The 22,926-nt window shown below is 58.5% G+C and overlaps 6 protein-coding genes across 6 annotated transcripts; 2 read left to right on the top strand and 4 right to left on the bottom strand.

Moving 5' to 3' along the window:
• Positions 1-544: 544 nt before the first annotated feature.
• On the bottom strand, positions 545-1,491 carry DCS_03006 (glutathione S-transferase; the record flags this gene model as incomplete). Its single annotated transcript, XM_040800331.1, has 3 exons — positions 545-912; positions 988-1,370; positions 1,436-1,491. 3 exons carry the CDS (start codon positions 1,489-1,491, stop codon positions 545-547), a joined length of 807 nt encoding a protein of 268 aa, XP_040661214.1.
• Positions 1,492-3,082: 1,591 nt separating this feature from the next.
• DCS_03005 (DDT domain-containing protein) lies at positions 3,083-6,544 on the bottom strand (the record flags this gene model as incomplete). The annotated part of the gene is made up of 4 exons (XM_040800330.1): positions 3,083-4,175; positions 4,224-6,218; positions 6,277-6,335; positions 6,500-6,544. The coding sequence occupies 4 exons, from the start codon at positions 6,542-6,544 to the stop codon at positions 3,083-3,085; spliced, it is 3,192 nt and encodes a 1,063-aa protein (XP_040661213.1).
• Positions 6,545-9,619: 3,075 nt separating this feature from the next.
• On the bottom strand, positions 9,620-11,648 carry DCS_03004 (dolichyl glycosyltransferase; the record flags this gene model as incomplete). The annotated part of the gene is made up of 4 exons (XM_040800329.1): positions 9,620-9,856; positions 10,037-10,677; positions 10,739-11,505; positions 11,572-11,648. 4 exons carry the CDS (start codon positions 11,646-11,648, stop codon positions 9,620-9,622), a joined length of 1,722 nt encoding a protein of 573 aa, XP_040661212.1.
• Positions 11,649-13,216: 1,568 nt separating this feature from the next.
• On the top strand, positions 13,217-16,242 carry DCS_03003 (lectin family integral membrane protein; the record flags this gene model as incomplete). The annotated part of the gene is made up of 5 exons (XM_040800328.1): positions 13,217-13,326; positions 13,395-14,597; positions 15,440-15,620; positions 15,722-15,889; positions 15,961-16,242. The coding sequence occupies 5 exons, from the start codon at positions 13,217-13,219 to the stop codon at positions 16,240-16,242; spliced, it is 1,944 nt and encodes a 647-aa protein (XP_040661211.1).
• Positions 16,243-17,793: 1,551 nt separating this feature from the next.
• Positions 17,794-18,557, top strand: DCS_03002 (uncharacterized protein; the record flags this gene model as incomplete). Its single annotated transcript, XM_040800327.1, has 2 exons — positions 17,794-18,333; positions 18,402-18,557. 2 exons carry the CDS (start codon positions 17,794-17,796, stop codon positions 18,555-18,557), a joined length of 696 nt encoding a protein of 231 aa, XP_040661210.1.
• Positions 18,558-19,051: 494 nt separating this feature from the next.
• DCS_03001 (Protein synthesis factor, GTP-binding protein) lies at positions 19,052-22,299 on the bottom strand (the record flags this gene model as incomplete). Its single annotated transcript, XM_040800326.1, has 2 exons — positions 19,052-22,186; positions 22,237-22,299. The coding sequence occupies 2 exons, from the start codon at positions 22,297-22,299 to the stop codon at positions 19,052-19,054; spliced, it is 3,198 nt and encodes a 1,065-aa protein (XP_040661209.1).
• Between the last annotated feature and the right edge of the window lie 627 nt (positions 22,300-22,926).

The raw sequence follows: 22,926 nt of genomic DNA, 5'->3' as shown, positions 1-22,926 counted from the left end.
GTATTGTAGGCCAATGTATCACAATCACTACCTAGGTTCCACCTGTCCTCGTCCGTGAGCCGTACTACACATGTAATACTTGCACAGGCACGGAGTCGTAGCATTTCAACAGTCTCAGGCATATTAGTACCTAGTCGTTACCGATTGCATTCTGCTTTCTGCTGTACTTGAAATACTATAGGTGTACTCGGCGTCTATAATCCCGTACGTAAGTACCCCGTACGCCTAAATTTGCATTTATATCTGGGTGCCAGCACCGGTGGTGTTACTATACTTGGCGGCTATAGAGTCACCATCAGGGGATTCTCACGCCTGGCCAATGGCAGGGTCTCGTCGGCTCATTACAACAGGCTGCAGTTCTCAACAACCTCCTCCTTCGCCAACGACGAAGCCTTCCAGTTACATGTATCCATCCCGTCATCACATCGTCACCCGTTGCGTTGTCGTTGAGCAACCGGTCCTCGGACCTAGCTGCGATGCCCAGTTGCGCATCCGCCCTTGCACCTGCTCGAGCCTCCTCTCCTCGTCCGCCTCTGGCTGTGACCTAGAGAGAAGCGGAAGCGGTGCTGTCCATCTTCGCCACCTTGTCGAGGCTTGCCTTGTAGCCGGGCTCCGTCTCCAGCAACGTCACGTAGGCGGCGACGCGCGGGTGCGCCTTGGCCCAGCTGCCCCCTTCCCATCGACCCATGCCGTCCCAGCGGTCCTTGGCGACGATGAGCGGGAAGCTCAGGAGAATGTCGGCGGCCGTCAGCGAGTTGCCGCAGATGTACTTGCCGCCGGAGGAGGCGAGGTAGTCGTCGAGGAGTGCGAGGTGCTTTTGGGCGTTGGGGAAGACGAAGAGCGAGTAGATGCGGTTGGCCGCCGCGCCGGTGATGGGCCGCATGAAGAAGGGGACCTGGGGGGATTTGAGGCCTGCGTCCGTCGTCGTCAGTCACGCCCATCGTGTCCCGATGCTCGCGGTCGCGCAATCTCGGCAGGCAGGCTTACGGGAGAGGACGAGGGCCATGACGAGGTTGGGCATCAGGCTTCCCTCGACGTAGTGCAGCAGGTACTGAAAGCGCAGCCAGGCCTCCGTCTCGCCGCACAGCCGGCCCTCCTGACCGTCCCTCCAACGCGGCGGCGTGAGCCATTTGCCCTCGGGCAGGTGCTCGCACAGGTACTGCGTTATGTGGCCGCTCTCGGCGAGGAGGATCGGTTCGCGGCCGGGGGCGGCGATGCCGACGACGGGCGACTTGCCGAGCGGATGTATCTTGTCGAGACTGGGCGGCGCGAGCATCGACTGCTTGTTGCGGTGGAAAATCTCGAGCTCGTACGTCGTCTTGAGCTCCTCGAGGAGCCAGATGATGCTCTGTGCCCGCGAGTTGTTGAGCCTGGCCGGTCAGCGTAGCCGAAGCGTGCCACGGCGGCGGCTGCTCCCCCCATTTCCGTCGCTTACCAGTAGAGCGTTATCTTGGCCGTCCCATCATCGTTGGTCGTCGCCGTGGCCGCCATCGTCGTCCCTTGGTCACTCGCTCCCTGCTACGGGTGCACCGACTTGCCTGCCTGCTTGCTGTGCTGCCTCGGGAGGTTTGACACCCTGGGAAAGGGGACTTTGCAGGCCCTTGACGCGGTGTTTGCTGCAGTAGGTGTGTATGGTAGGTGCGCAACGAGGCTGTGCAGTCACTTGACTGCTGCCTGTAAGGCACGATTTGTAATGTTGCCGTTTGCTGCATACTCGGTGCCCATGCCATCTGTTGGGTCCGAATCATCCGGTGGTAGCATTGCCTGCTATCTACTATGTAGACACTAACACTTACACATGGGGGAGTACCTCTGCGTGGCACGGAGCATTTAGTACGGATCGGTACGGAGTAATACGGAGTAAATAATCCCGAAAACGGAGTACGTTTTCGTGCTGTAGCAGTTAGTCTCGCTACATGTATTTACATGTACTTGTAAGTACCGTGTACTCTGTGCCAGCGTTGTGTCGACGGCCAATAGGTACCTCCTAGGTTTGTACGTATATGTACTGTACTTGTGAGTATTTAGTGTACATGTACACTTTTCAGTGCAGGTAAGTCCATGGAGATGTGTATGCAAGTAGATGCAAGCACAGCAAGTGTACTAGGCAAGTAGGCAGGTGTACAGTAAGTACAAAAGTAATACGGAATACAAAGTAATTAGAGAACAGGGAGCCTACTCGCACATGCACAGTCTTGGTAGGTACTTGCACTTTGTGCGGAATGCCTACTTACACCTACGGAGTATTACCTACTTACACCTCGGAAAACCTACTTACACCTACGGAGTACCTACTCACACCTACGGAGTACCTACTACACCTACTTACGGGGAGTACTTACTTACACCTATGGAGTACGTAAGTACTGAAGTACAAATACTTACATGTCGCCCCCCACACCAGCCACATGAAAAGAGTGGGGAGCCTATATCCATCTGGCTGCTTGATTGGATACTCCTGTGGCGTCATTCTAGCCTCGCCGGGACGAAACCAACGTACAACGACAAACTGATAACTGCTTCCATTTGTTCGCCTGACTTGCATACAAGTACTGTACAGAAAATTGCATGTTGGTGTGTTGCAGTATTAATTAATTACTCCAGAGGTACGGATTACGCAGAGTATTAATAGGGGCTGCTTTGGTACGTGTACGGAGAATGCTGGTGCAAAGTCGCAGCATCCAACACACGCTCCAACAGCACCCAACCAACTCTGCGACGCCCTCGAGACGCCGTATCCTACGTCCGGTACGCGCGCGCACGCTGGCCGCTTCCCGCCGCGACCTGCGCACAGGTTTGGGATGCGTAATGAAACAAACAACTTGCATTATGCTCGTCGCCACCCTGTCCTGGAACCTCTATCCATCCGGAGATATGCCCAACCTGAAAAGCCAGAGATCAACCAGCCATCCCGCTTGCCATGAGAGAGTCGTGTGCGTGAGCACGAGGAGGAGGCCGTACTCGTAAACATGCCCACCGATCCGTGCGCCGCCCGTTCGCTATGCGACAAAAATCAAACCCCCGTCACCGCCCGGCCCCCTTCCCGAGGCACCGCCGGCGAATCGTTCCTCGCCTCGTCCCCTCACTTGCGCCGCGCCTTGTTCGCCCCCCTGCCCGTCGGCTCGGCGGCCGCCTCCCGCTTCCTCGACTGCTTCTTCGCCCGCGGCGGCGGCGGCGGATGGCTGTGCAGGTGGCCGAGCTCGTCGAGCGCCATCGTGTTCACCCACCGCGCGCATCGGTAGCTGCGCGCCTCCGGCGTCCTCTCGCGGATCCGGGAGCTCGTCCGCTTCACCACCGCCTCCTCCTTGACCTCGTCCTCGGCCTCGGCCTTGAGGTACCTGCCGCGATTCCTCATGTGCGTCGCGATCCTCTCCTTGTAGTGGACCAGCTCCTTGCGGAGCTTGAGCTCGTTGAAGCCGCGGGGGTCGAGCCAGTGGATCAGCCGTTCGACGTCCTCGGCCTCCGACAGGTAGCCCCACTGCCGCGCGTTGAAGACGCTCGTCCCGCCCTCCTCCGTCGCCTTGCGCTCCGGGATCGTCATCTTGAAGCGAGCCCTGTACTCGTCCTGCAGCTCGGCCGGCGCGTCAATGTACCCCTCGCGCTCGAGCTCGTCGGGACCCTGCACCCAGAGGCACCCGTTGGCGTACTCGGCGTCGGCCGTCGAGCTGTTGGGCAGGCCGCCGTACGGCATGCCGTTGCGCTCGAACCAGTAGTACCGGTTCCAGAACCGATCCTTGCCCAGCACCCGCGTCCTCGGGCAGTCGGCCTCGCGCAGGTCGTTTTCGATGATGGCCATCTCGACCTCGCACTCCTTGATGATGCCCTCCTTCTTCTGAATCTCCTTGAGGAGCTTGTTGTACTGCTTCATCTGCGGACCCGGCAGCTTGACCGCCTCCTTGCGCGCCTTTTCCGCCAGCTCCTTCTTCTCCTTGGCCAGCCGCTCCTTTTCCTCCTCGCGCCTGCGCTGCTTCTCCGCCGCCTGCCGGATGCGGCCCGTCGGAGCGTGCGCCTTTCGTTCGTCGTTGCTGACCTCGGCCTCGTCGTCCCTCTCGAGCTGAGAGTCCTCGAGGTCCGCCGCCTTGCCGTCCTCGTCGACCTTGGCCGCCTCCTCCGACGGCGTGCCCTCGGGCAGCAGCGCCTTTCGCTCGTCGTTGAGCTGACGCAGGTCCTCGGTCCTGGACGCTCGTTAGCCCGATTCGCGACGCGTCCGCCGGTCCACTTACGCTTGCTTGCGCTGCCTCTGCCACTCGATCCGTTCCTTGCGGTACTTGGTCATGGTCTCGCTGCAGTCCTCCATGAAGCCCCGGACCGCCTTCGTCTCCATCGTGAGCATGCACAGGAGCTGGAGCGCCCGGACGCGGTGGTTGACGTCGAGCGCGCCGTACCTCTCCTGCACCGCCTCCTGCGTCGGCTCCGTGCCGGGCGGGACGAGCTGGTGGAGGAGCTCCTCGCACACCGTCTCGTAGCGCTCCTGCTTGGACAGCTGGTGCAGGAGGCCGACGACGATTCGCTCCCACCCACCGCGGGCAAAGTCTCGTCTTCGAAGGTGCTCGATCCAGTCGTACCCCCTGAGCAGCTCGTCGGCGCGGTGCTTCGACTCCAGCTCCGCCCGCAGCGTCTCCTCCTCGGCCGCCGCCGCCTCGGCCGCGAGACGTTCGGCCTCGAGCTTGGCGAGGCTGCCCCTCGTCGCGCGCCCGCTCGGCTTCGGCGCGGGCTCGGGCTCGGGCTCGGCCGTCTCTGCGTCGTCGTCGTCGTCGTCGTCGCCGGCCTCGGCGTCGACCTCCTCGAGCTCGGGAAGGGTGATGCGCACTCGGCCGCCGTCCTTTTCCGAATCGACGAGGATCTTCAGGACGGAGCAGTGGATCTCGTCGAACAGCTGAACCGGGACCTCGGTCGAAGCCACCTGCATCGCTTCGACGAAGTCGTCAAAGGTGAAGGAGTCGAGTTGGAAGATTTCGCAGTAGACGTTGAGGCTGTCCCACGTCTCCAGCAGCGAGCCGACCGAGGCCATGTCGATGTTGCCGTAGGCCGACGCGGCGCCGTCGTCGTCGTCGACCTCGACCGGAGGGTCCCGGCACATGAACCTGAGTCGAGGCCGCACGCTTCCCTCCCTGGGCTCCAGCTGCAGGTCCTCTATCGGGTACTTGGGCGGCGGCGGCGGCGGCGGCGGCGGAGGCGTCGGCGTCGGATCCGCGGCGGCTCGGTGGTCTCGGTAGTGGCCGGGCGGGTACGTGCCGCCGTTGACGGCGTGGACACCGTTGACGGCGTGGGCGCCGTTGACGGACATGCCCAGCGGCCACTTGATGGCCTTTGGATGCTGGCCATGCTTGCCCTTCTGGCTCTTGGGGGCCGGCTTGAGCTCGGGTAGCCTGACGGGACCGGATTGCAGATGGGACCCGTGGCCGTTGACGTCAGGCGGGGCCGCCGCACGCTTCCGAGCCTGCAGCTGCTTACGCTCCTGGAGCTTCGTGTCGTGCCGGAGATGCGGGGGCACCCTCGTGTCGATGTGGTACTGGTTCGCGTATTCGTGCTTGACGAGCCAGGGTGCGCCGTTCCACGCCTCCCGAGCGACCGTCTTCTTGATAAAGGACCTCAGCATGGCCTTTGTGAAGATGCCCCGGTCGCGGCAGATGTGCTCGTCCGTCACCATGCTCTCATCCTCCGTGTCCTTGAGGTTCACGTGATAGCGGGTGACCGGCTGGGATCGGGAGCCATCCGAGAGGATCCTGGGGCCAAAGGTTGTCTTGTCTCGAACGAGACCGTGGACCCGCTCCCCGCCATCCATGGTGACGGTAACCTCCTCGCCCGGGTAAAAGTCGCGCTTGAATTCGTCGTAGATCATGTCCACGAGGTTGTCGAGCCGGGAAACGATCTGGAACTGGACCTTGCGGAGGATGGGGCCCTTGAGAGCCTCTGGAAAGGCGGCCTCGACCTCACGACCGCCGGCAAGCTGCGAAGCAGGAGGGTCAGCGGCGAACAAGTGCCATCCCCGAGGCGGGAAGACGGGCAGACGGGGGACGGGGACACGGGGGCACGGGGGCACGATGGAGCGGCGAACCTCGCTGGAGAAAGCCTCGAAAAAGGTCAATCCGGAATGGCCGGTGATCTGGTCGTTGAACCTGCGCTGTTGACGGGGTCGGTGAGCCTTCATTCCTCTCTCCCACGGGGTGCCGGGTCCAGGGCGGCGTTTGTGTGTTACCTGCTTGTAAAAGTCCATCCTGGCGGTCGAGGTCAGCAGGCAACGGCCGAGTTTGGGGCCCGAGTGGCGAGACATACCGCTTCAAGTACGCCTCGTACGAAGTAAAGACCTCTCCCGTCTGGGGGATATGCCACACCTGGGAAGGGGACGACGTGAGCAAGCTTGCCTCGCGGGCAACCGTCGACGGGATAAATACCTCTGCGTCATTGCCGCCGAGACGGGGCGGGGCAAGGAAGCGCACCGGTTTTCGCTTGAAGAGAACCTTTGGGGGGGGGGGGGGAAGTGTGTTAGCCTTCGTACCACCGGCCGGTGGGGTTGGATGCCAGGGGCGCCGCCGTCGGCCATTTACCATGATGCCTGAGCGGTCGGCGAGAGTTACGCAGCCGAAAACCCTGGCTCGGGGTGGCGGCAGAAGGGCCGAGGGGGAGGGGCGGAGAGAGAAAGAGAGGCCTTTGAGGCCGGAGGGATCCCATCCACGAACAGGGAGGCCGTGTTTGGGGGGGCCGTGTTTGCCGGAGCTGCGACGGGCCAGCCTCTGCGGCAGGGAAAATGACAGCCAAGCCCGGCAGGGAGCCTCGTCGTTGCCTGACGTTCCGGATGGCCGTCGGGGCGGGGGTGAGCGGCGGCCGTCGTCGTCGTCGTCGTCGTCGTCTCCGAAAATGCAAAGTATGCCGCTCAGGCCTAGGCGTAGACGTGGTCGCTGCCTAGCCGTCGGCAGGCAGGCTGGGGCGGATGGGTGGTGGACTCGTCGTCGTCCTTGGTCGTCGTCGCGGACTAGCGACTTACACGCACGCGGCCGAGGAGACGCGACTCCGGGTGCGATGGCTGGATGATATATCCCGAGAGCGGGCGATGCAGGGGGTCGATGTAGGGAGCGTTCCCGTCGTGGTGGTGGCGTGGGAGGAAGATGCAGGAAGGGAAGACGCGACGGGAGAGAAAGGAAGTGGAAGAAGAGAAAAAGAATTGCGTCGGCGGGAGGTGAACGGAGACCAGGAAGGAAAGTAAAGGAAAACTGTGGGGGGGACGACAGAGAAAGGAACGGGGTGCCCCTAGCGATGCGAGGTCACTGGCCGGCGCGTGCACCGCAAAATGGTACCTCGGAGCCGCGACCAGCGCAGGTACCGAAATAGCCCTCGGCGCCAGACAGGAGGCATGTATGGAGGGACGAGTACCAGCAGGCGCCTGCAAGCAAGCAAAGTACATGTACTCTCCGGCATGCTAATGCTAGGTTAGTCGTTGGTCGCATCATGGCAGCAAGTGTGCAACCTTACTTACACATTGCCAGCACTTGCACCGACCGTCATCCGGATCTAGGTGCGCGACGTGCTTGACGTACTGTGCGCTCGCTCGCCGTCGAGGCCGGCAGAGGGCTAGGCTACATGGCCACGGCCGCGACCCAAGGCGCCGGGCTCCACGCCTCTCGACGCCCGACCGAGATTCCAACAGGGCCAAAGCAGCATGAGCCGGGAGAGCGAAGCCTGCGGAAGGCGCCATTGATCATGACGAGAATCCGTAGAGGCATGGAGGCGGATCAGCCTTGGACTCTGCGACTCTCTTGGCAGCCCCCGGCCGTTGACAAAGCATGCGCTTCCGCGTTCCGATTGATGAGCGGGCCAGAGCATACCTAGTAATATACATGTACAGTACGGGGCACGGAGAGCCAAAGTACCAAAGCAAGTGTGCAAACTGTGTACTTGCGGTGCAGTACCGACGACACGACAGGTTGTCGCTGCGCTGGGTTCGGAGTACCCTGGTAGCAAATCCAATGCAATGCACTTGTAGGCGGTACATGTTGGTGCTTGGTAAACTAGTTATTGCATGTACATGTAGTCGATACGGGCGGGATACGGAGTGTTATGGAGTACACCTACTTGCAACGCAAGTACTTTGCTTTACTTACAGTACAGTACTGTACATGTACAGTATGGAGTAAGTACAGTATTACTCCGTACGGTGGTAGTAAAGTAATATTACTTGGGTTAATTGGTGCGCAACAAGTACGTAACTACAGTACAAGTTCTTACTGTACACCTACATGTACTTACAGTACAACTACATGTACTCCGTACCCCGTACTTATTTACAGCGTACCCAGTCTGCGCGTACTTGGTATTGCTCTGTAATACTCCATACGGAATACTACAAGTACCCTCCATATTACCACTTGTACTGCACGTACTTAAGTACAGTACACGATACTTTGCAAGTCATACTAAGTACTTGCAATGCGCGTTCAATCCTCTTCAGACACGGCGGAGGTGGGGGCTAGGTACCACCTACGGTAAGTACTATTAGGTACTAGGTACACATTAATTCGCAACCAGGTACTCCGTACTCCGTAATTACTGCACATCAACAGAGAAATAGTACTGTACTGTGCTAGTGCTAGTCAGTAACACTTAATCAAGTGTACAAGTTAGTACGGAGAACAGTGTAGGTGTACTGTACTAGGTGCTGTAAGTAAGCATGAAGTCAGTCGCACGCTATGCTGCGACTGCGTACGGAGTACCAGCGCGCCGTACCAGCGTGCCTCCCTCCAACCAAATGTACCCGCTGCCGCCCGCCCGCCCGCCTTGCCTGCACCACCCCCTCGACTCCTTCTTGGGTTAGACCGCTTCTTAGGCCCTCTCCCCGACTCGCCTCCCACATCTCCACTCATCTTCGGCCGCGACCGTGTCCGACGACTCCTTTGTCCGCCGGATCCCCTTCGCGCCGCCTCATGCCCGCCATGGCACATTTCCCCCGCGTTCCTGGATTCATTTTGCTCGCCGCCGCGCGCCGGATCGATGGAAAGTCCAACGACGCCCGAAAGACGACGTTCCAAGAAGTTACCGCCGCTTCCGTGCCGTGCCGCCGAGCCTGGCTTTCGGTAGCTCTCGACCTGCCTGCCTGCCTGCCTGCCCTGACCCGTCCTGCCAACTCTCCCGTCGTTCAAGAGGGCAGCCGTCGCCTTCTCGTCCGCCGCGCCCTCGACGACTTGTCCCTGCATCGATGAAAGATTCTCCGCTCGCCCGGCCCAAGGCCTGTGAGGCAAACCGATTGGTTCGAATTTCCGTTGCCCCATGTCACCTTGACCCAGCCTTGGAGGCATCCCACCTCGCCCTGGGACGGTCACCGTTGCTATTGTGTGATCCTCTTTTTGTACAAATTCCTCCCAGTAGAGATTCTGGCCTGGTCACAATTCGCATCGTGAAGCCCTAGCTATAACCCATTTATCGCCCATTTTCCTGTCTGCACTGCACCCAAACGGCGTGCACCAAAACGAGCACGGCACCTTTCTTTCATCTGGTCCTTCCCACCCACGTCTCATCGTTGCGGAGTGACCCATTTTTCTGGCCTTTGGCGCTGACTCAGCGGCAGCGATGGCCCAGACTGCGCCGCATGTCCTCGATGGACAATCAATCAACAATCAATCAACAATCAATCAGCAATCAACCCCCAAAGCCAGTGCCTACGCTCAGGATTCGCACACAGAAGAATCATGGCCAAGACCGATCGTGAGCCCATCAGTATCTGATCATGCCTTGATGAAGAAATGCTACGAAAGGCATTTTCGGACATGGCAGGAAATGCTACAGCAGCGACACCGCCGTCCCTGACGTACTGTACAGCATGTAAAATAAGCCACCATGAATCCGAGCCAGCTCCCGACGACGCCTATCGCCGCGTACGAGCTCGTCAACATGAGCGGTGAGAATTCATAACTCTTCCTAAACGCTACCTGATGAAGGAGAGAAGTGTAGGTGATGAGCGGGATGCTTACGGCAATGTGCAGCGTGCTGAAGCGGTCGAGCAGGACAACCCCGACGTCCCTTGTCAGCATGTAAAATAAACCACCATGAATCCGAGCCAGCTCCCGACGACGCCTATCGCCGTGTACGAGCTCGTCAACATGAGCGGCAAGAATTCGTAACTCTTCCCAAACACCACCTGATGAAGGAGGGAAGTGTAGGCGATGAGCGGGACGCTCACGGCAATGTACAGCGTGCTGAAGCGGTCGAGCAGGAAAAACCGCGGCTTGCTCGACGCGGGCGCAAGCCGGTCAAAGGCCGACAGGAACAAGACGAGCCAGAACACGGTGTATATCGTCTTGACGGGAAACTCGGCCGGCGTGAAGACGAGGGGAAAGAGGGACACGTGGCCGGCGACGGCGAGGGGGCGGAACGCGCCGAGGTGTCGCCTGTCCTTGAGGGCAATCAGGCTGAAGGGTATCATGACCAGCAGGATGGCCTTTTCGTGCACGTGCCAGCCAAAGAGAAACGAGGCGTAGCCGCACAGGGTGATGGCGCCGACAAAGTTGTCCCAGGTGGGCTCGACGAACAGCTTCACGAGGGGCAGGCATTGGAAGAGCAGCGTCAATCCGAAGCAGAGCCTGGGCGTGATTTCGGGAAGCACCGCAAACGCCGTGTCGCCCACGAGGCCGCGGGTGACGCTCCGCAGCGCCGCCGACTTCACGGCGAGGCCCAGCCTCGGCGCGACTGAAGGGTGTCAGCAACCAGCTTCCGACGTTGGGGCTCCGGGGGCACGCGGATCGCTCACGGTATATCAAGACCCGATCGGCGAGCGAGTAGAGCGCCCAAATGTTGGGCGCCCAGTACGCGTGGCAGAGGCCTCGCGAGAAGGGAAACAGGCGACTCAGGAGCTGCGGCATCTGCCCCATGGCGGCAAAGGGACCAAAGGCCGCGGCGAATATGGCACCGATGCCGCCGCCGAGCTTGATGCAGTTGAGAGGCCGGATGCGGAAAATCGACTGGGCCGAGAGGCAGTATCTGCGCAGAAGGAAGACGAAATAGGCGGGCGCGAGGTAGAGATGGATGTGCTTAAAGCACAGCAGCGCCGCAAAGACCAGCCCGCTCCGGAGGAGGGTCGAGCTGCATCGGGCGAGGACCAAGGACACGACCAGGATGCCGTACATAAAGCCATTGTATTGGAAGTGAATGTGGTCGATGATCAGGAGGCCCGGCGACAGGAAGATGGAGAGGGCAGCCACCTGGGCGGCGCGTCTAGAAGGCGTCGGCGTCGAGTCTATGAAGGCTTGCAGCCCGTAGGCCAGCAGCAGCTCCGTCAGGATGACCGTCGTCCGCTGAAAGTACACCGTCTGCCAGCTATCGTGGTGCAGGCTGTAGATTCGCACCATGGCCGGGTCGACGAGGCGGCCGACGAGGGCGAGGAGCCACTCGAAGTAGGCGAAGAAGGGCGGGTAGTCGAGCGTCCATTCCGACGTCTTCTCGTAGTACCACTCGGACACGGGGAGGCTGTGGGTGATGGCGAGCCAGTTCCGATGGACCTCGAAGTCGGTGGATTTGCTGTTGCCGTCGGTTGGCTCGTCATCCTCGCTCCGTTGCACGCGGAGCCCGACGACGACGACTTACTATGCGGGGAAGAGCAGCACCTTGAAGGCGGTGCTGACGACGGCACACTGTGTCAGGGTCGGGTATGATTCGGCCATTCTTGTCGTGGCAGCCGTTGCGTCATGACACGGCTCTTCGAAACTCCGTCTCCTCAATTGTCGACGAGCAAGCAGGAGAGCTAGGAAGGGATGGCTGGCTCACGGCGTTGATGCATCCATGTATCGTGTACATGCACTTGTCCAGTGCTGTGGGCGAGGTGCACGTTCTTGGTTGTAGTTGTACTCCGTACATGTAAGTAGGTATTACAGTACTTAATTACTTAAGCATGTGGTACGGAGTGCTTACATAAGTATGGAGCTCGTGGGGGCACCGTATAGGTATGAGTACAGAGTACATGTACTCCGCACAAGTTGCGTGAGATTAATACTGGTAAGTACCTAGTACTTTGCTAACCTGGCACTTGTTGCAGACAAGGTACGTAACGGATTACAAGTCGAATGACTCGAAATTCTGTATGGCGCTATCCGCATCGGGCCGAGCTCTACTTGACAGTACTGAGTACTGTACTCCGTACTGCACAGTAATTAGTTGTAATACGGGGTATTGTACGGAGTACTCCGTACGGAGTAGTACGATGCTATCTTAGTACTCGGTACGTAAGCCGTGGGTCGGTATTTGTACTGATATGAAGCAGTTCCTCTCAGAGCATGAAGTGTTCTTGGCACTTGTACGGAGTACAGTACGAAGAACTTACTGGTACCTTGTGCTTAAGTAAGTAAGTACAGTAAGTAATTACATGTACTTTTTAAATCCTCGTATCTGTACATGTACATGTACGGTACTGCACGAGTATCAATACTGCTCTGCACTGCACATACAACTACGTAACATGCTGGTGTTGTACATCTACCTGCTTGTACAGTACTGCACTGCGCAGGTATAATTGTATACAAGTACTTACATGTACATGTGGAGGGGTGCTATGGTATACAGCAAGTACAAGTACTTAATTGCTAGTTGTAAATGTATGTACAGGTACAGTACAAGCTCCCAAGAACCAGAAGGCGGACTGAAAAACTTCGTAAATCGGGTTTGCTCGTAATTGCAACCGATGCCGACAGCTCGCTCTCGTACAAGTGCGTGCAGGTAATAATACTCGTAGTTCCATATATATTTACGTGTCTTGATCTCGGCCCATTTTCACACGTTGCGTGAACCTTCTCCTTACTTGACATCGTCGACTTTGGCCGCCAAGTACCGAGTACATCCACTCGCTACGCTACTGAGTTCGGCAGTAAGTAGTTGTACCTTGCTGTGGCAAGTTTCCAATTGGCCCCTTGGTCTTGGTGCCGTCCCGTCGTCATTTTCTTGCTCTGCTGTCGGGTTTCACATTGGCAAATCACTTCTCCTGTTCCGGGAGCATAATCTTTTTTTATCCTCGCGACTACCAGCTGACCGAGGGGCAGAAGCCGATTGATAAGTATAAGTGTAGGAACAACTCGTGCGCAACTCGTGCTGGGCAGATCTACTTACCACCATCGCCTTTCCTCCCATCTCGCATCCCCCATCAGACACCAGGACCGGACCCCTTTCCAACACCGCAAGACTACAAGCCGACGAGACGAGGACCAGACGAAGACCGGCACAGCTTCTGCACGACTTCACAATGCGAGCCTTCGGACTCCCCGCGACTCTGGCGGCGCTGCTTGCCGCCAATCTTGCCGATGCGCAGTCGCAGTACCTCGTCACCGACATGAGCTTTGGACACGCCGGAACGTTCGTTCACCCCCGACCACCCCCCCTTCCACCCGTCCCCTCGATGCTGACTCTCGCCCTCCCCTCAGATTGAGCTCCGCCGACGCCCACGGGAAGATAAAGAACTTTGCCCTCTCGGGCAAGCCGATCCAGCCTGAGCTGCTCTCCAACAAGGTCATCCTGACCCCCGTCGCCCCCGGCAACCAGCGAGGTGCCGTCTGGGCCGAGAACCCCCTGACGCGCTCGACTTGGTCCGCCGACGTCGACTTCCGCGTCAGCGGACCGGAGCGAGGCGGCGGCAGCTTGAACATCTGGCTCGCGCGCCAAGGCGGCGTCGAGGTCGGCACCCACAGCATCCACAGCGTCGGCAAGTTTGACGGTTTCGCCCTCGTCATCGACTCGAGCGCGAGGCACGGCGGCATGGTTCGAGGCTTCCTGAACGATGGCAGCATCGACTACTCCAGGCTCGCCACCGTCGACGCCATGCCCTTTGGACAGTGCAAGTACGCGTACCGCAATCTCGGACGTCCATCCCAGGTCAAGATTATTCAGTCGCCCAAGTCGTTCCGGGTCGAGATCGACAGCAAGCTCTGCTTCGAGACCAACAAGGTCAGCGTTCCGGCCGGCAACTTCTTCGGCATCACCGGCGCCAGCGCCGACAACCCCGACTCGATCGAGGTCTTCAAGCTCGTCGTCCTGTCCGAGTCGACCGTCTCGGGCGACGGCGACGCCAAGCCCATCCCGGTCAAGTACGCGACTCAGCAGCAACAACCTCCGGCCGTCACGCCGAACAAGCCGAACATGGCCAAGGCCGCGGCCAAGGTCCCCGCCGACCAGCCGGCCGAAAAGTTCACGTCGTCCAAGGAGCAGTTTGAGGACCTGCACAACCGGCTGCAGTCGGCCATGCACCAGATCGCCGACGTCCACGACTCCGTCCTGCAGAAGCAGCAGGAGGAAGAGCAGCACCACCTCGACGTCAAGCAAGCCATCGATGCCCTACGGACGCAAATCCTCCGCCTGCAGCAGTCGGACCTCTTGCTGAACCGCATCAAGGATCTCGAGTCGGAGGTTCACGGACTGCGCACCGATCTCGGCTCCAAGTTCAACGCCCATGACGAGTCCTTCCAGGGCTACCTAAGCCATCATCACGCGACGTTGCGGAACGTGGTGGCCAACAGCGTTCCGGGACACGGCAAGGTCATTTTCTTCCTCATCGGTTCCCAGATGGCCGTCGTCGGCGCCTATATCCTCTACAAGAAGCGGAAGAACAACAACAACATGAAGAAGTTCCTGTGAGGAGGAGGGTTCGACATTCGTGAGCGTGCTGTACATTGAACCCTTCCCACGGGCGGACCGTTCCTGCATCTTGGCCCCTTTCGATCATGTGCGCTCGGCCTTGACGGCCATGCGCATCCCTGGCGTCGCGCAAGTTCTGGAGAGACGGAGTTGGATGCCTTCAGATTAGCCAGGGCATCCCCGTGAAAAAAAAAGCGAAGAATTTTTGCGACAAGAGTTTGACTTACTCGATATTCATTTCTCTACCACCTCACCACCTCTTCACCTGTCGGCAGTACTATAACCCCCCCCATGTGTGTTTTCATGTTTACGATGTATAGCAATATCGGTGAAATAGATAGTTGGTTGAGCGGTCTTCGGGAACGTCAGGGAGAAAATTCATCTGCCCAGGGCGTTGGGAGGGACAGGCTGTACTTGTATTGACTTTATTATCCCTCTGGAACATCATGCGCAAGTATGCCCGTGCAAGTGTCCACAGATGCGATTACGTTTGCGTAGTATGACGGTAATATCAGTACTGAAGGTGGTCAAGAACGGGATTGTCGAGTTGACTGGGCCGAGTTTCTACCGTCATGATTCGCCTGGCCTGTTGATTCAACGTCCATCCATCCACTCGCGATTTCCCGCAGTACGAGCCATGCAAACGATGCTATCTTTCCAACCAATTTCGCGCAATCGTAGATCCCACAAACAAGTTCCGAAGCAGACACCGTCACGGCGTCCACGTTTGGATCATACGCACATCCATCTTCAACCCGACGACGGTGTATGCTCGTCGATCCATGAAGCGATAGTCACCTCGATGTCGGCGAAATGGACTTTAGCGACCCGCCCGTAGGCCTGAGCAACCGGGGCTGAAGAGTGAGAAAGAGCTGGACGGGCTCGAATCCCTTGCTGTCATGGCAGCTGAAGCTCCGTACAGGGTCACCGGCCAGCTGGACCTCGGCCGAATCGAGGCCCTGCTCCGGGTGAAGGGACCGGCGGCGGAAGATGATGTCCGGGCCCTGCGAGAGGATCCGGTACACTTTCCAAATGCCTGGCCGAGTTGAGAGAGCATCGGCAGGATATACTCAAGCAAGTCAACGGCGGCGATCATCCCGTGCACAGAGCTGTCCATTAGCATACCCTCTGCGCGCGTGTCGCCAGCAACCTGGTGGTGAACACTATATTTCAACGTGCCCGGCTCAGCAGCTCAGTCTTCTGCCGACATCAACGATTCGACCAAGAGCAAGACAAAGACAAAGACAAAGACAAGGGGCTCGGCGGCACCGAAGAGGCGACAGATGGTGTCAGAGGCCGATGGTGACGTCGTCGTGGTTCCCGAACGCGAATCGGTCACGGTGGACGCGCGCTCTCAAGGTGCTCCGAACGCTGTTCTTCGACCCGACGCTGACGTCCTCACCGGGCAAGGTTTCGTGGAATGACTTGCTCTACGCCATGGCGTCGACGGACATTTTCGCAGCAGAGAAGATGTACGGATCCGTCTGGCAGTTCCAGAGGGTCGATGGACTCGATCAAAGCCGCATCCAATTTCACGAGCTGCACCCTCTAGTGAAGGTCCCCTTTACCGTGGTCAGAAGCCACGGTAGGAGATTAAACAGGTCCTACGGCTGGACCCGCGCCACATGTATCCATAAATGATGCACTCGCAAATCCATTGTTGAGACAACGGTCGCCAGCGACAAGATGGATGCATTTTTGCGTCAGACACCATCGACTGATTTAAGCATACTCCTTGGGGTAGGGTCACTAGTCGGGCTGCATGCTATTCATGACGCAGGCACTCAACTCAGGTTCCGTCATCAGCGTAGATTCATCATGCCTTGGCTGTGGTCCAGGTTTGGCCATGGCTCAGGAACGAAGAAGTCTCGTGGGATCATTGCTCAGAAGCACACTGCCATCCGTCCCGATTCGGGTGAGCGAATACAGGGGCCGGATTGAACCACGTGGCACATGAACCGAAATACTGCTATCGAGCGCTGTGGCATCTTTGTTATATTCGGCCGTAATTTTTCGCATGGGCCAACAGGGAGCAGGCAGCACAACGGCGGTTCCTGCTCTTGTCCATGAGCGGTCTCCAAGGGGAAGGATTGCTCTCGCACCCTTCGCTCCCTGACGTGGACGGAGACCTGATAGTGGTATGAACCGTACTGTAGTCATGGTTCCTGCTGTACCGCACCACACGTCTCAGCATACTCTTTTTCTTGGGGGTTCGCTAAAAAGCCACCAAGACGATAAGTAGCTGTCTCGAAAATAGCTGGTCGATACGGCGATGGCATCGGTAGCATGGCAATCATTCTTATCAGTCATGTCCTGGGCAGGCCAATATCTCAGTTTCCGCGAGAGAAACAGTACTTGTACGGTCGATAGCGGTGTGAGGATGGCGCAAGAATGGATCTCGAAATACGGGGAACGGAATGGGAACGGTGGCGATGGCTCCAATACGAGAACGAGGCCTCCATGCGTGTCAGCTGCCGGAGCGATATGACGAGTGTTGCCGTGCCCAGCGGTTCATTTGTAGCTCGGAGTTGGGAGGAGTGGCGTGTTGCGTGGATTCTGAAACCCTGGTACTGACGACGTCGAGGCAGCCTATTGATGGCGTTTGCCAACAATGGAAGCACAGGCCAGGCTCCTGCGAACGGATCCGAGGGTGACCCTTCAGGCAACGAGCAGCTGTCGTCGAAGCCGATTAGGAGGTTGAGATGACCAGGCGCCGCAGTTGCTCGAACAAACCACCTGGGCGTCGTTGACGTTGTTCAGGGCCGCACTTGCGCGACGCAAGAGTGGCGCGCGGTAGCTCCTGCCTCCCGAGTCCGACCTGGATGCTTGCTGGGCAAGAACGAGTCTGCACGCATGAGCAGGCAGGCACGAGGCATGTTTAGTTTCGCCAGCCAGCCTTGTGCATTTAAATAAAAACAGTACCTACGTTAAATAGTAGCTTGGTACTGTATTGTAGGTACCTTTCTTTATCGTGATGGCCCATCGTCGTCCGTATCTGGTGAGCGTCTGGACACGAGGCTCTCGAATTCGCATCAGTCAATCCAACCAATCGAACAACTCCGGTTGCAGCGGCAAACCGCACGCATGGACCATGGACCATGGCATCATATCTCATGCTGACGACGACGCAACGCGGAGAAGCCCATCTCCTCCCTCCTTTCCACCGGCCGGACTGGTGGGTACTTGTACGCGATGAAGCCCTCCTGGCCTCCCCCTGGCCTCACCTCCCCAGTCCCGTTCCCCTTCGTTTCACGAGTGTCCTTTCCACCTCTCGATTTGAACTTCTTGAAGCTAATGATGCTGCTCATTCCCTTCTTCATCCTCATCACCATCGCTCTCGCTGCTTTCCCCAGCGGTGATGCGAGTGTCCTTACTCCAGCCGTAGTGCCCATGGAGTGGCAGGTGCAGGCCTTTGTCGACGGTCCAACCTTGACGCTCAACGGCACCGTGCAAGACGTTGAGCGGCAGCTCATAGCAATCAATCCAAACTACAAAACTGCCGATTTCCACAACCGCACAGCCGCCGGACGCGACGTGGAGAGGCGCCTCGACTTTTCCGGCGCCGATATCATCTGCTCCAAGAAACTGTTCGGCTCCGTCAAGTCGAAAGGCTTCAATGATGCCTATGCTCGCTTCAACAACATGCAAGGGCGACCAAACCTGCCACCGGGCCCGAAAGTCTGCAGCCGCATCAGCTGCTCCTGGGACACGGCGTTGTGGCTCTGCAACGATGTGCGTCCCTGCCGTTCGCCTCCGGAGCGCTCCTCGCTGGAAGCATGCCGCGCTAACGTGGGAACCAGATGCCTGGGCGGATGCTTCTAGATACCTGGAACACCGTTTTCAAAGCCCTCAACGAGATCTGGAGGCGATGCAGCAACAATTCTAACAAGGGAGTTGGAGGCCAAATCTTCCACCGCACCAACTGGAATATGATCATGACGTCGGATCGATGTTAAGCCGCTCCTATTGGAGCCGCACCGCATTCATTGGCAACAGGGCAACGAGCTCGTTCCGGCCACCCTTGGATTGCTGATGGATTGTGTGTGGCGACAGACCACTCAACCCGCCAGCCGCGTGAACGTTGTTGGGCCGTGCGGCCATTCCATGAGTGTTTATTGGGAAACCTCCGCTGATGCAACCGAACAGGTTGATAGTGCGCTCGCCGGCTGTTGGAGCCTCGTACCGGCTCGCCGGCCGGCCCTGTTTTCATTCGTATTCTTCGTACACAATTCGCAGAATGAATGCACATGTGTGTTTGTGTTTTGTGTACGAGTGTCATGGTTGTTCTTGCGCGTCAAATCATTCAACATATTCAAGGAAGGGATAGCAGCTTCGTAGTCCATATCGGACTGTTCTGTCAGTTATTTCGTTTTGTTTTCGCCAGACAAAGCATGTGGATGATGTCTCGCGGGCATTCATCGCTAGCCGCATCGAATCATCAATGCCGCGTCTATCTCTTCAGCGTCTTTTGCTTCTCCGCATCCGTAGCCACGTTCCGGCCCTCGACCAAAAGGCCCTTCTTCTTCCGCACGCCATCCATGTACCTCTTCGCCACGTTCTCCTTGTCCGCAAGCTCGCCGAGGTCCTCGAGGTCGTCCTCCGTGAACGGTACCCAGAACGGATCCTCGTCCAAAATCTCGTAGCCGGCAAAGATCAACTGCGGTTGCGCCGCGCCGCTCGTGCGCTTGCGCATCTCGTCGGCGAACCCGAAGCTCTCGGCCACGGGCAACAGGGCCTGAATGGTGAAGAAGGGCGTGCCTTCCTTCATGATCTCGGCCACCACACGACCGCGCCGGCGAGTCAGCACGTCGTACACCCGTCCGAGCACTTCCGTCGATGCCTGTATCTCAACCGTGTACATGGCAAGCATGAGTCGCGGCGACCAGTCGAGAAAGGCTGCGCGGACCGACGATTGGAACGATTTGATCACCTCGCCCGTCAGTCTGCCGAGCTGGTCGCGAGCCGAGCCGTCACCTTCGGCCATGGTTAGGCTGACGTCCTCGACGAAGATGGCAACGCCTTGCATCGGCTCATGGCACAGCGGTCCCTGCGCCGTTGCCAGCTGGAATGCGTACGCAATCTTGTCCGACAGGTGACTTGCCCGCAGAGCCTCTCCGGCCCGAGGTCCGCTGTCGAGACCTTTCTGCCCAGCAAACACCCGAGGCAGGATGCCGTCCTTGGTCGCGTCGATGAGCAGGTTCGGACCGGTCCGCCGCGGCCCGAAAGCGATGACTTGCTCCGCTCGGTTCTTCCACACGTCACGGCCTTTGCCAGCGTCAAGGTGCTGCTGTAGCTGCTTCTTCAACTCGGCGGCCGAGAGGACATTGCCAGCGGAGGCGACGGCCTCCGCCGCAATGTTGTCATCCTCATCCGATCCGTCGTCCGTCGACGGCCGTTCAGAGTAAAGCATCTTGATTGACTGGCCGTTCTTGAGCAGGAAATCCGTCACGTTGTCCGGCAGCGGCCTCAGTCGAAGCGATACCGTGGCCTGCTTCGAGCTTGCGACCGCAACGGCCGCTCCGCGTCCCAGTTCCTTGTTGACCGGCGGCCGCATCTCCTCCGCGCGCACAATAGTCTCCCTGTAAGGCACGATCGGCGCACCAGCATGAATGTCGCAGTGGGCAAACCGCTCCTTGAGGTCGAGGAGGCAGCGCTCAAGATGCAGCTCACCGGCTGTGTGCAGCACATGCTCTCCGCTGGCAAACTGCTCGTATTCGGCGCAGGGGTCGCTCTGAACGAGAAGATGCAGGCCCCGAATCATCTTGTCCAGGTCCGACGGGTTGGCTGGCTCGAGCGCGACCCGGACGATGGGCTTGCCAACCATGCTCACGCCTGCGAGGTTGGCCGCGCCCTTGAGCCGGCTGCAGAGTGTTCCAGACTTGAGAATCTTTCCCTCGAGGCCACTGATGCCAAACACCACACCGGCGGGGACGGTGTCGAGCGCTTCCAGCTGCCGGCCCATGAGCATGTACAACGCCGTCACGGTGACCTGCTCCGGTCGAGGGGCCGCCTCGGGGTTCGCCGGAGACCACTTGGGTGGGATGACGTAGAGCGTGTCGCCAACCGACAGAACGCCAGAGTAGATTCGGGCGAATCCAATCAGGTGCTCCACGACGACCTCCTTTTCGCCGCTCTCCTCCTCCGTCGGTTGCGTGTCCTCCATCGTCGTGGAATCGAGAGCCTCGGCCAAGCCGTCTACCGAGCTCATTTCGCGCGCCGCCTGCGCTCTCGCCGCCTCCGCTCGTTTCTTCCGAGCCAGTTCCCGAGCCTCCTCTCCGGTCATCTGCCCGGTCGTCTTCCTCCTGTTTTCCGGAAGCTCGCTCTCGGGGACGGATACCATCTTGCTGACGTAGGCGACGACAGGGTCCGATTTCCCGAGCTTGAAGGACACCATGGCGTCCCTGACTTCCTTGTCGATGCTCACGGACCCAGGCGACTCCTCGAGCATGGCGGGGAGCCGCTCGGCCTGTGCTGCCGGGGGCGACGGCAGCGATTCAACCACAGACACCAGCAGCGCCGTAGACAACGGCAGCCAGGAGGCAAAGACGGTCGTCAGAAGCATCCTCGGGTCACGGGATCGTTTGATGTGCGGAGGTATCGTGAGGCCGAGCGAGCTTGTCACCTTCTCCAGCAGGGTCGGATCGCCTCGGCTTCCGTCCCCGCCGCAGGTGGCCTGGTAGACAGTCCATATGGGCTCGAGGACGAGCTGAACGAACATGGGCTTGAGGTTTCTACCCTTGAGGTGCTTCGGCCCAAGCACCTTTTTGGTCTTGGGGTCGAGGTAAAAGTTGCCCCAGAGGACCCTTTCCATGACGCCGCGCTTGATGCCCAGCTTCCTCTCGTATATGCTGGCGAACTGCCGACAAGTGAATGCCCATCCGTCGATGGCGCTGCTGAAGATGACGTTGTTCTTCTCCGGCGCGAAATATATGTCCTCGTCGTCCCTCTCCTCGAACTGAAGCTCCCCGGCGTCGTTGATTTGCTCGTCCGCCGTCGATGCCTTGGCGGCAGCGGCGGTGACGCGGTCCTCCATTTTCTCCCTCCAGTTCAGATCCTCCTCCATTCGTTCGCCTTGGAAGAAGCTCCCCAGAACGGCGTTGACCTGCTCCAGAACTTTGCTGAGGTGCACGTACGCCTCGGACGGCGTCATCTTCAGCTCCGTCACGAGCCGGTCCATTTTGTTGATGACGAGCAAGGGCTTCAGTTTTTCCATCCATGCTTGGCGGAGAACGGTGACGGTCTGGCTGCAAACGCCCTCGACGGCGTCGACGAGAACGACGGCGCCATCGCAGAGCCTGGACGCAGTCGAGACTTCGCTGCTGAAATCGATGTGGCCTGGGGAGTCGATCAAGTTGATGAGGTACTCCTTCGGTTCGGCCTTGGCGTCGGGCGCCGATCTCCGGAGCATGGAGAAGTAGAGAGAGATGGCCGACGACTCCATGGTGATGCCTCGAGTCTGTTCGTCCGGCCTCGAGTCTAGATATCGAATCTTGCCCGCCAGCTTGGGCGAGATGATGCCATTCGTGGCTAGCAGGGCATCCGTCAGCGACGTCTTGCCATGGTCAACGTGAGCGAGGATGCAAATCTATCCGCGTCAGCACAACGAAGGAGTATCAACAAGCTCACGACGCCTACGTTGCGGACGTCGCCGGACTGCCGCTGCAGGCTAGCCAGCTTTTCCGGACTAATGACGGGCATTGCGAGTACTGTTCGTAGGAGAGGAAAAGCGAGCGGAGAGGGCACGGAGGGCGATGATGATGACTTTCATGCAGCTTGATAATTCTCCGGCTCCAGAGAGCGAATATATGTGCTTTCCTTCCCGTCCCCGTTTGACAGTCAGGTCAGAGGCTCCGAGCAAGGTTCGTCTGGTGGCGCTTCAAAGTCGGCCTCGGCTTGCTGGTCATCACCTGCATGTGTGAGAGTCACAAACAGTAGGTGTGCAAGTATGTAATACAGTGCAGGAATAGTTCGTGACTCTTCAATCTCCACTTGGCCTCCAAAGTCGACCAAGGACCGACGGTATCCATAAAGGGACCGACCAAGCAGGCGGGCAGCTCCTCGACGAACGATGCAGTTGGTAGTCGGTGTGCGATGCTTGTGACTCAGCAGTAAAAAAAAACCGCCAATGACGCAGAGCAAATTACGGAGTACAGTGCTGACAAGTACAACTGTAAGTACTGTACTGGCACTGTAGGTACTGTACTGGTGCTGTAAGTACTGTGCTGGCACTGTAAGTACTGTGCTGGCACTGTAAGTACTGTACTGGTACTGTAAGTACTGTACTTGTGCGAGCAAGAAAGTCGGCTTCCAATCCCTTACTGGTTA

Source organism: Drechmeria coniospora, chromosome 01 (assembly GCF_001625195.1).
Source record: "Drechmeria coniospora strain ARSEF 6962 chromosome 01, whole genome shotgun sequence".
Lineage (NCBI taxonomy): Eukaryota > Fungi > Ascomycota > Sordariomycetes > Hypocreales > Ophiocordycipitaceae > Drechmeria > Drechmeria coniospora.
This window is presented reverse-complemented; position numbering and strand designations above follow the sequence as displayed.